General features: G+C 42.1%; 1 protein-coding gene across 2 annotated transcripts; it reads left to right on the top strand.

Moving 5' to 3' along the window:
* Positions 1 to 10,297, top strand: atg4c (autophagy related 4C, cysteine peptidase). Of its 2 annotated transcripts, XM_070961809.1 has the most exons (11): positions 1 to 173; positions 278 to 399; positions 1,011 to 1,094; positions 2,330 to 2,560; positions 4,269 to 4,608; positions 5,073 to 5,143; positions 6,168 to 6,370; positions 6,624 to 6,702; positions 7,480 to 7,556; positions 8,048 to 8,167; positions 8,628 to 10,297. In XM_070961809.1, the coding sequence occupies exons 2-11, from the start codon at positions 324 to 326 to the stop codon at positions 8,793 to 8,795; spliced, it is 1,449 nt and encodes a 482-aa protein (XP_070817910.1). In that variant the 5' UTR covers positions 1 to 173; positions 278 to 323; the 3' UTR covers positions 8,796 to 10,297. The 2 variants fall into 2 exon arrangements, with proteins under 2 accessions (XP_070817910.1, XP_070817911.1); XM_070961810.1 differs by lacking the exons at positions 1 to 173; positions 278 to 399 and adding an exon at positions 836 to 918.
* Positions 10,298 to 12,051: the final 1,754 nt, after the last annotated feature.

Raw genomic sequence — 12,051 nt, 5'->3', positions numbered from 1 at the left:
GCTCTTCTACTTCCTCCATGTAAACATTGGCGATCGCAGGACGGTGATAAGTTCCACGGCCGGTCATGGGCCACTCACTAGGTTATAAATTCTGTCTCTGTAACACAATGTGACGTTGTAACTTTTGAACGGAGCTTCAAAGTGACAAACACATGTGTCGAAGAAGCTGTAAGGTAAAGACCGCGGAAGACCATTCAGTCTGTGATTTCACGTTATTCTGCATTGTGAAGTGATACTCACTTTGTATGTGTGTGTATCTGTGTACACCGTGCTCCAGAGTGTATAGGCTGTGTGGGAATGGGTTCCATCCCTTTCTGGTCTAAATGGAGAATAAAGGGAGCGACGAGGTGGAAAAATTGAAGACAAAGTTCTTGTCAGTGTGGCACAATGTGAAGTACAGTAAGTAATTTGCTTGAGGCTAGAGCGCACACACACACACACACAAGCACACACAGCCACTCAAGCGTAGTCCTCCCTGTCCACTTTATTTCTAATGCTTTCATGCACCACTGCTGTGCTGGTTCGGCTGTCCATGCAGTCCACAATCTTATTTTCTTAACTACATTAGAATGGGGTAAACTACACTGGAACATGGACACGTGAAATGCAGAGAGATCAGCAGTAACATGTACTGTACTGTATGCTCAAGAGACTGCACAAACAGAAACAAGCATCAGAATTCAATGAGACAACAACCTGCTGCTGTTGAGTCAGCCCTTAAAATAGTTGTTTGTCCACGCTGGTCGGTGTGCCACGTCCTTTCAGCTCACTATGACTGAACTTTCTGACGTCTCTGTTTATTTGAAGACACAATTATTCTCTACCTTCTTCACAGGAAGTAACCATAAACATAATACAGCAGTCTGCAGGAGACTTGGGAGCGACCCAGAACACTGCTTGATGTGTGTTTTAGAGTAGGTGCGCCCGTCAATTGAGTAAATAGAATGTCTGAGGTTGTTTTTTTATCATCAACCAAACCATGACGTTGCCTTTTTTATTGTGTGTCTTAGGTTGGGCTCTGAAATCAAAGACCTCATTTAGTAGAAACTCCCCAGTGCTTCTCCTTGGAAAATGTTACCATTTCAAGGCTGAAGGTATGGTGTACACACACATGCACAGACACTTACAATTACAGTTCAAACACACACTGACTACATTCTGTTATTCACATGAATAAATATCCAAAGGCTTGGCATACAGTGGTGGAAAAAAGTTTTTGGACACCCTTAAAATTTTACATAATCTCAAATATTATCATAAATTTAAAAAAAAAAAGATATTTGTGGAAAAATCTTTTTTGTGTTTCAAAAGGTGTGGCTGCATTAGACAGACACAAACAAATACAAATGCTATTTTTTTTTGTTTATTGTTTACAAGAAAAACTAACAAAAGTTTCAATATGTCAGTTCTCAACATTGTCGTATCAGAGTCAACAAATAACAGAGAATGTGTTCAAAACTGAACAAAAAATAAACCATCACATCATCAAATTAATATTTAGTAGTCTTGTCATTAGCTCGCAGTAGAGTTCTAATCCTGACTGGCATGTTCCCCACCAGCCTTTCACACTGCTGAGAGGTAATCTTGTCCCATTCTTCTTGAATTACTGCTTTCAATTCTTCTAAATTCTTTGGTTTACGCTTTGAAACAGACCTTTGGATAATCCACCCCAGATTTTCAATGGGGCTCATGTCCGGGGATTGAGCTGGCCACTCTAAGACTTGGACACTAGGTACTGTACATGCTGGAGATAATGCTTTGCGTGGCCTTCTGCATATCCTCACATTAGCAGGAGGAAGATAAAGCTGGAAACTGGACTCATCAGACCACAGAATCTTCTTCCAGTTCCTGGTTGTCCACTTCTTGTGTGCTTGGGCCCAACGACGCCTCTGTCTCTCATTGATCAGGGGCTTCTTGACAGCCTTGTAGGACCTTAAGCCATGATCTAAAAGTGGTCCACGTACAGTGCGGGTGGTCCATTGCAGGGACCACAAATTATAATGACAAAGCAGTGTAGCACCAGTATAAACTTGTAGCCATTCAGGCTGTTAACCAGGAAGTTATTGTCGGAGAGGCACTTTGCACGCTCTTAGGAGTAAGCATAACCACAAACATGGAGGTTGTAAAATAGTGGGAAAATATTTTGACTTATCTGACTTGACATGAGACACAAGCTTATATATTAGGTCCAAAGCAGAAACTGGAATCTTCAAAACAAATAATGCTGTACATGATTATCTGGAGCCAGTAGATTTATGATCTCCACAGAACACAAGAGGACAAAAGTTCATCAGACAAGAGTCATTCACATGTCACGTACTTGCCTCAGATGACGACGGGCCTGCAGAAGCCTGCTGTGAGCCCTCCGATGGGGACTTCGTCATGGGGAATGTGGAGGCTTTCCGGAAGGATTTTACATCCCGAGTGTGGCTCACCTACAGAGAGGAGTTTCCTCCCCTGCCTGGCTCCCCCCTGACCTCTGACTGTGGCTGGGGCTGCATGCTGAGAGCCGGGCAGATGATGCTGGCTCAGGCACTTATTCTGCACTTCTTGGGCAGGGGTGAGTGGAATGATGGTACCACACGTGAGTTACAGTAAACCCCCTTGCAGTGGTCCAACAAGATGTATGAAAAGCTTATACAAAAAGAAATTATGTTCATTTTTTACGGATTGTTTTAACATTTCAGGCCCCCAAAATTATTTATTTAACAATTTAAGCAGGGAAAATCACTTTGGTTATACTGCTCATGACTTCTAGGCATATTAAACCATCAACGAGGGGTCAAACACAGACATTGCTTTGTTTCACAAGCCAAAATGTTTGGGACCTCTGCACTGAAGGATAGAGAAGAGACCTCATGGCTGGAAGGGTCATTAATTTGAATTCTTGGTCTAGCTGGGAAATTGTGGTTGTGAAAAAGGACATGAGTATGTATCTACATCATGTATCTACATTCTTATTTAACAGCCACTAAAGAGGTGCCTTTGACCGGGAGGGGGGGCTGCCAGTAGGGCAGCTATTTGGAGACTGCTTATGTCCTGCAGCTCTCACATACTCATTTTTGGAAGTACTGTATATGAATGTAGAGATGGGCATTGAGACCACCAGCAAAAGTCTTATTTAATAATAAAGAGATTTAACCAGCTGGTGCACCATAGTAGCTGAAAATGTGGGAAACATAAAGAAGCAGCTGTAAATTAGACTACAGAGCATGTTCGAGTATGTCACACTGTAGGTGATTTTGGAGCGCGCTGTAACTCCATCCCATGTTCAGCTTCCTTATTTCATTTCACTTCAGTATCTTTTTTTCTAAGCAGGAAGGCAGGCTCGTGGCCAGCTTTGCGAGTTTCCTCATTCCCGTCCTAAAAGTGAAAGTTTAATTTAGTTGTTGCAAGGCATTTAAAATGAGTGAATTCCTCATATCTTTGTCAGATCTACTGTCTCTGAAGTGTCCCACACTTTATGGGTCCACATAATGAGATGAGTGCCAGTTTAATGCAGTCATTTAGAAAACAATATTTAAAACTTGTTCTTCTGTCAAATCTAAAATATGTCACTAATGAAATATTTCTCTATAAAATGACTAATGGCCACTTAAATATATTTATTGATCAATTTCACTTTGATTCACTTTTGGATCAAGGTCATTTTGTTAATGCCTCAGATTCTACTCTGGGCCATTTTATGGCGTGGGCCACTCCCTTTCTCTCCGCCTTCAGCTCCCACCCTGTTTGTAAGGCTAAAGCACCGTTAAAGTGAAATACTGGTACACTCAAACTTATAATTGAACAGAATGACACCTATTCTGTTACTGAAGTGCACGATGTCCTGTCTGTTTAAGGCAAAACCATTTAATTTCACAAGTTCTGAAAGACTTTTTGTTCTCAGTGGTGACGCTATAAATGGAACTTCGATGTGTTGAAAGATTGGGTTCATCCTCGTAGATATCTGGTCAATAGGTGCCTTTCCTCATTTTCTATTCCTCATATCAGGTTTTCAAAACCTATTAGCTTTTCATGCATTACAAGACCTTGATTTTATGTTTGAATTGTTCATCTGTTTTCTCACGTTGCTTTCCAAGTATCATGTCCTGTAATCATTTTTAAATTTGTATCCACAGAAATACTGGATATTGATCTTGCCTTGTCATTAAAGAAATCTACTTCTAAAGCTAGTAACATTTAGATTCATAGGAGACAGTAAAACTGGTTTTGGTCTCCAATGTGGAATGTAGCTGACGTTTGATACGTGATTCATTCCTCCACAGACTGGACCTGGTCGGAGGCGCTGGCTCTCCAGCCTTTAGACACAGAGACGTGGACTACCACTGCAGCCAAGCGTCTGGTTGCCTCTCTGGAGGCTTCTCTGCAAGGCTCCCCCGGGACCTCCGATCATGGGTCGCCACCTGCGCACCAAGCCCAGGCTCCGGGCTCTGCAGAGGAGGCAGATGCACATTTGAAAGAGATGTACCACCGCACTCTGGTGTCATGGTTTGGGGACAGTCCCGCGGCTCAGTTAGGCCTCCACAGGCTGGTCCGCTTGGGCCTGACCATGGGAAAGCAGGCAGGGGACTGGTATGGGCCAGCTGTGGTGGCACACATCCTCAAGTAAGTCTAATTGGAGTTACTCTAAAATCTAACTTTTCAAACCGTGCGTGTCACATATCACGTGCACCATGACATAACAGTTCATTACTCTTTAGGGCACAACAGTAATAATAATTTTTGGTAATTGTTTGAACATTTATATTCAAAAGCTGTAAGCAACATATTAAAAATTTAAATTGCAGGTAAATAAAATAATGCATATGAACCAGCAGCCACGTCAGTCGTCACCTTTAGCCCTTTGTCTTGTGTATCTATGACTGTGTAATTTTTTTTTTTTTTTTTGAGAAGATAATCAAAGATCTCCTGCAGCATCTCACTCATTCAAATATCTTTGAACAGATGTGCTGATCTGACATTAGTTAACTAATTATTAAATGAGTAAATCGCTGTTTTTAAGTCCATGATAATGAAGCTCTGCATGTAAACCTTTAAAAACCCTCACCCTCTCTGTCTCTCTCTCATAGGAAAGCTGTCGAGGAGGCGATGGACCCTGGCTTGGCGGGTTTAACTGCTTACGTCTCCCAGGACTGCACAGGTATGAAAGATGAGCCTGCTGTTGATAAAACAGGAAACTGGGCACGACGCCCGAACTGACCATTCTTTCTCCACCATCTCTCTGCTGCTGGGAGACCACGGAGCAGCTTACAATGGTGACAGGAGTCTCGCTGTGTCTGTTCCCCAACAAACACATCCACTACAACAATCTATAATGTCCCACTCCAACCTCTTCTTAACCCCAATGACTTGGGTTTTGATTCATGTTTGTCTTCTCTGTAGCCAGAGCAGAAAGCCAGGAGTGAGAGTCAGTGTCTTGGTGTGTTAGGAATTTGACTTTGGGGGCACACAAAGAGAAAATGGGACTTAATTTAACTTGTATCACAATTCTGATAATCAATTATTCGTCTGTTAATTCATTACATTTCTGAAAATGTAAGGATTTGCTTCCTTTCACTGTTTTATATCGCTATAATTCGAATATCTTTTTGGATGGTTGGTCAGACAAAATAAGCTATTTGGAGACGTTACCTTGGGCTCTGAGAAACTGTGATGGACGTTTTTCTCAGCTAAACAGTCGTCAGCACGGACAGAATTAACATGCGTCTCGGGTATGGTAATTAGACTGTATTCAGACGGAGCAAAAACAGAATGAAACAGATTTCCAGAGGGTTAGATCAAACCATAAGGACACACAAGGCGAACAAAAGAAGCATATTTGCCAAAAATAACATTTGATGGAAGTCGTGATTGGGAGAGACGAGAGATGAGGTGTTTAAAAGACGAGCTGAAATATTTCACGATGAAATGACATTCATGATACCTGTAACAAACTCTTATTGGCATATGGATAAAATGTACATGAAGAGTATTTGGAGAATTTTGCAGACAACGGTGAGAAAGAAGACTGTAAAGACATCAGCATCATACTTCAAAAACCAGGAATGGATATAAATATACAGAACTTAAAGCCTGATGAACACACAGAATGAATAGATTGACAGATCAGATATGGACACAGACAGAAGACCCCTATCTGACCTTTGTGTTATTGACCTCCACAGTGTACAGCGCCGATGTCATCGATAGCCACAGGGCACCGAGAGCAGGGCAGACCTCTCCTGAGAGGTCAGCTGGCCCGCCCTCCCCACAGAACCACCAACCAGTGTCTGCCTCCACCCCGTCGAACAGCCGAGCTGTCATCATCCTCATTCCTGTGCGGCTGGGAGGCGAGAAGACAAATCCTGACTATTTTAACTTTGCAAAGGTGAGACAGGCCTGTGGATCATGCAGGGGTTCTTTTTAGAATTCTCTTTTAGTCAGATAATTCGATCTTTTGGTGGTTGACCACATGGTTTTAGATGTACACTCACAGCGGAAAGTGAATTATGTTGCTGTAAACAGGAAGCAGTCACTGTGGAGAATGGGAAGTTTAAAATGTCTTTCTTCATGTGAGAAATAAAGTGAAAGTATGTAGGCTCCCCGACAGACGTACTTTGTATTTTTTCTGTTCCTCTCAGAGCATACTGAGTCTGGAGTACTGCATAGGCATCATCGGAGGGAAGCCCAAACAGGCCTGCTACTTCGTAGGATTTCAAGGTTAGTGTTAGCGTAATGCAAAACAGAGGAAGACACACATGGAGAGGTTGGTGTGAATAGCAGATGATTTTGCATAATATACCCTTCTTATGTGAAGAGACAAAGTAAGTTAATGTATTCCTGTTTGCGTGAGGAAAACGGAGAGGAGTGGAGATGGAAGCAAGTGAAGCAGGGCTTACTTTATTCCCTCTGACCCATCAAAGCCTCACCCATTTATCACGAGTAAACCTCCCAAGTTGTGAGCCGTAATTGATTTCCATAGGAGGCATGCATTAAATTTCATCCAGGCCCCAAAGTGAGCCACTCTTCATCACCTTCAGGAGCCAGGAGGAACCTTCAGTTGTACATCTTGGCAGTCAATATTTACGCATTTACATTTTACCAATTTGAAATACAGTGGTGGATGATGTCTAAATGACAAGCAATACATTCTCCCTGCCAAGGCGCCGCTCAGCGCAGCATTTATCATATGCAAATGGTCGAATATAATTGCGTGTTTGTAAAAGTAATTCCCCCACACAAAAATTAAATGACAACCTCTTTTTTTGTGGGTGTAAAGAATGTGCTTGTACAAACGCATCTGATTATGCAGAATTTAATCCACCCTGGTGGATATTAAAAAGCAACAACCTTCTGGGAGGCACATTTGACGCACACAAGCCTAACAGTAGGCCAAGCGGGTGACTTTGAGCTACTCTGCATAGAAATTGGAGAGAAGCGCGTTTTTGTAATAATCCGATGTTTTTGAATAACTTGTCTTTTGTTTTGTCCTTGCAGATGACAGCTTGATTTACATGGACCCTCATTACTGTCAGTCTTTTGTGGATGTCAGCACCAGCGATTTCCCTCTCCAGGTAATGTGAAATTACACAGACGAGCTGACTGGGGCCCCAGTAATGTGAATTTAATAGTTTCTGTTAGTACTTAAGGGTATGAATCTTAAAGCAGCCCTCGGACCAATTACTGAGTCCCTATCTGCTGATTTATTTGCTGCTCAGATGTGTGAAGCTGCCACTTAAGAGAAATACAGCAAATACCCGATCAGATGCTGCAAGCCTGAATATTTCAGGACCCATACATAAAAATCAGCACGCGGCACTGTGTAGCAACTTTGTTTTATGCTTTTGCATGCAGTGGTATACAATCTGACAACACATCAGAGTTGTAAATTTATGGATGCTGTGACAGCAGATAAATAGGACTTCATTCAGCAAATGATGCAGAATACATCTTATTCGCCGTTGATGCTGCTGTGGAGTGTATGCATGCCCCACAGTTGTTGTACGTTATCTGGCCTTTCAACTTGATGAACATTTTCTGATGTATTTTGTGTCTTTTTGTCTAGTCATATCATTGCCCCTCACCAAAGAAGATGCCTTTCAGTAAGATGGACCCAAGCTGCACCATAGGTTTCTACTCCAGAAGTGTTCAAGACTATGAGAGAATCAGACAAGAGCTGTCAAAGGTACAGATTAATACTGCCTTAACGCAGGACTCCTTAAAAATCACTTCACCACTGCCAGCATTTAACAGTTATTGTTATGATTATTAATTCTTATTTGTGCCCTGAAAATATGTGGCCAGTGTGGTGAAAGTTGACCACTAGGTGGCACCATTTAGCCATGAATCTGAATCTGAATCTGAGTCCTTACTCTCTCGAAGCAGTCAACATGTTGGGGAGATATTATAAACCAGAGTCTTCCCTCCTTAAACCTACCATGCCTCTGATTAGAAGACTCTGTAGAAATTATATTAAAATTAATATACTGTAATTTCTCTGGTGGCAACATAAGAGAGATCAAATAAGGCACCAGACGATACCCCTCGTTAGGCTAAGTGATGAAATTCAAAGCAAACTGTTATGAAACATACAGCATGGTGTAACACTAGCACTCCTCTGAAACACTGCTCCGTTGTTGTTCCAGGTGCTGCAGCCGTCAGCGAAGGAGAAATACCCCGCGTTCACTTTCGTGCAAGGTCACGGCAGAGATTACGACCTGTCGGCCGCCCTGACCCCAGAGAAGAGAGAGTGGCCTTTCATCCGCGACCCGCGGAGGACGGTCACCACTGCCGGGGACTTTGTGCTGCTTTGACAGCGCTGTTTGAAAGACTACTGACGGGGAACTACTTTTTACAATGAATCCAATGGCTTGATAACCAAAGCCTCGTGTCGGAGCCTGTTGTGACAGTTATGGAACTTTATGAAACTGCCGTATTTCAGTTCATACATCCTGGAAACTTTGTCACAAAGCAATTTTTTGGCCAAAACTGTTATTAACTGATTGGGTTTGTATTTGTTGCTTAGCAGTGGGAGCATGTTAAACATGTTGTCAGGAAGTCCAGGAACTGTTTTTGGTGCTCTGCTTAATTTAATGACCTAAAATTTTTATATGCTCATCTGGAGGAGGGGAATAACTGGGGAAACACTATTCATTTTGCACAATTATTTGTCATTTTAAGGAGTTTTTAGGAGATCTGTTGGGGTTTTGGGGGGTTTTCTTGCACCTTGCATCTTGTTGAAGAAGTCTCAAAGGATTTTCTTCCAGTGATCATTAGGTCCAGTTCAGCACTCCAGTGTCAACATGCTTTCAAGGCCAACAGTGTCATAGAACAGTAGGAACTATGACTACAGTGTAGGCCCACTTAACAAGCTTTTCACACACCTATAGTATTTAGAGTTTTCTGTGTGTGGTTAACATTGAGGATTGTTGTAAAAGCCTTAATTAATATGGGCCAAGGGCAAGCTTGATCCTAATAAGGTTTCCAAACTTCTCTGCCAAAAACATTTCATCAGACTTCCACCCGTCTGAAACACCTCAACAACGGATGCATGTGGGACACATGCTCTGAAGGACAACTGCCAACATTAATTTTTTTTATTTCGTCAAGCTGGAGCTCATTTCTTTGTCTGAGCAGTAATATGATGGTGTGTGATTTTAAGATTGTTTGCCTGCCTAAGCGAGTTTTTGAGCAGTGTTGATCTTGACTGAGTTATGCATCACAGTGCAAGTGACCAGTGGTGACAGCAATGTTTGGGGATAAAGGGATAATGTCATGTGCTACATCTCAGTAAGCACTATCAGTTATAAGTGACCCTTTACAATAGAAATCTTTAGATGTGCTTTAGATTTTGCTCTAAAGTGAGTAAAACATTCAGTATAGAATTTATTCTACACCACACAAGGAATTCAGAAAGACATTCTGTGTTAACCCTCCACATAAATATTATTTGTTCATGTTGTGTGCAATTAACAGGGTTTTCTAACATTTTATGTTGTTTCTTACTATACTTCCTACTTGTTCACTTTTTCTCCACGTTCTCTCCAGCAGTGAGTGACTAAATGATCAATGGCTGTTCTTACGAAACACATTAAACAAACTAGGCTTGATGAAGTACACTAGAACACGTCAGGATATAAAACTTGCTCATGCACCTTGATTTATCTCTTCAAAAACACTGCAGTATTCAGAATCTTTTTCATGTGCATGACAACACCTGCACATGAGTATAAATTAATTTCCAAAGTGTATCTGTAAATGTGTTTTTAACACTGCCAGGCAAAAAAGTTGAATAAAGTCAATATTTGAATGTCTTAATCGGTCTACTTCTTTTGGGTCCACTTGAAGAATTTGAAGTAACTCTGCTATAACAAAAAAAAATTGTTTGCTTCATTTACAGTGCTAGATACAAACCTCAGTGGTGTGTTGAAATGTATTCAATCCCTTTCTCTCCCAGTCAAATGTAGCAGATTAAAACTAATCGTACGTGCTAACCATCTCTACAGCCCATTAACCAGGGACCGGAAAAAATGTGACCCAGTGACACTGGCGGCAGTTGTGTTCCTCTGTGGAGGAAAAGAAAATATCCTTGTGTGCAAAGCGCTGTTACCATGGATAATCTGTGTGTTGCCCCCTCAGTTTGAGCTATGTCGGACTGTTTTCCCGTACAATACAAATTCTTGTATTATGATGAGCTGTGCTTTTTAAAGGAGGGAACTGTCCTTTCTGTGAGGGAGCCAGGGCAGGGGTGAGGACGGATGGACAGAAAGGCAGAAGAATCCCTCGTCTGTTCTCTTCTTTACCATGGAAAAGCAATGGCAAAACACATAAAGGCATCATTTAGATCCCCTGTCTGCTCTGTGTTCGTCCATGTCTTTTTTTTTTTTTTCTTTTTTTGTTGACGGCGGACCGGCTGTGTGGACAGAGCGGGAACACCAAGTATGCAGGAGCCAAGGCGCAGCGACATTCTCCAACTTTAGAGAAAGGGAAGGAAGGGTTGAATGGGAAGAAGGGATGGGGGTCTTTGGCAGAGACATGAAAGAGCATTTGTGCTGGGGGGCACACATCGTTCTGAGGGTTGACTGTGTTCTCCATGTATTTACCGGGGATGTATGAATATTTGATTAATGAGTCACAGGCTCAGGGGAAATGCAGTAAGCGAGTGGTGGCTTTCCAAAGCATGCCGATCACACAAACACATACAGCGTGCCCTCCCGTTTAGCACAGCTGCCTAAAGTGTCATTGACAGTGCAGATTCCTGAAAATCTAATCTGCAGCCGAGCAAATTCCTCACAAAGAGGGAGTCCATGAGAGTCATTCCTCTGTTACACAGATGGATGAATGGATGGGGAGTGTGTGTGTGTGTGTGTGTGTGTGTGTGTGTGTGTGTGTGTGTGTGTGTGTGTGTGTGTGTGTGTGTGTGTGTGTGTGTGTGGCAGCGGGGGACGTAAAGACCCAGACACCCAATAAAGATTTATTTTGGTGTCATCCACAGGAGGAAATGCTTGGTGGCATGCAGCCTCTAAGACAGGGGCCTTGTGATATCTTAACATCATACCTGTGTTTGGAATTAACCCCTGATTAGGTGTCGTCTGACAGCCTTCACCGGGACAAGCAGACCTTTAGGACATCATCCACAAAAAATCCAAAGTTGTGATCTGAGAGAAGCTATCTGAATCCTGACTCCAAGATTCAAGGCATTTAGGTTGAGTCCTTAACTGTTATTCTAAAAATATTTAGACAGGAGAGGAAGCTGGGTGCGAAGGATTTTCTATCACATTTATTCATTTTCACTGAAATGTGGGATCTGGTGAAACATTTTGAGCTTTTTGGATATAATTGTAAAAACAAGAATGATGTAGGTCCGTCAATGTGAGTGTATGTAATGCACGATTAATCATAGAATTCAAGCAGTGAAATGAATGGTATGGGCATATATAATGCAAGAAGGTACTTCTTAATGCGCTACCTCCCTTCCAGGTCTGTGGAGACGACACATAGTCTCAGGACTGAATGGGGTGTCCGAAGCTTTCTGCCCTTCATGCACACAATGTCCGCATATAAAACAAT

Source organism: Chaetodon trifascialis, chromosome 4 (assembly GCF_039877785.1).
Source record: "Chaetodon trifascialis isolate fChaTrf1 chromosome 4, fChaTrf1.hap1, whole genome shotgun sequence".
Lineage (NCBI taxonomy): Eukaryota > Metazoa > Chordata > Actinopteri > Chaetodontiformes > Chaetodontidae > Chaetodon > Chaetodon trifascialis.
This window is presented reverse-complemented; position numbering and strand designations above follow the sequence as displayed.

Bases quoted from the DNA above. Each gene is read 5' to 3' on its own strand.
- atg4c (XM_070961809.1), top strand. From the start codon at position 324: ATGGAGAATAAAGGGAGCGACGAGGTGGAAAAATTGAAGACAAAGTTC. The intron at 400-1,010 runs GTAAGTAATTTG...TGTGTGTCTTAG, and splicing joins GTGGCACAATGTGAAGTACA to GTTGGGCTCTGAAATCAAAG. The intron at 7,557-8,047 runs GTAATGTGAAAT...CTTTTTGTCTAG, and splicing joins CCAGCGATTTCCCTCTCCAG to TCATATCATTGCCCCTCACC.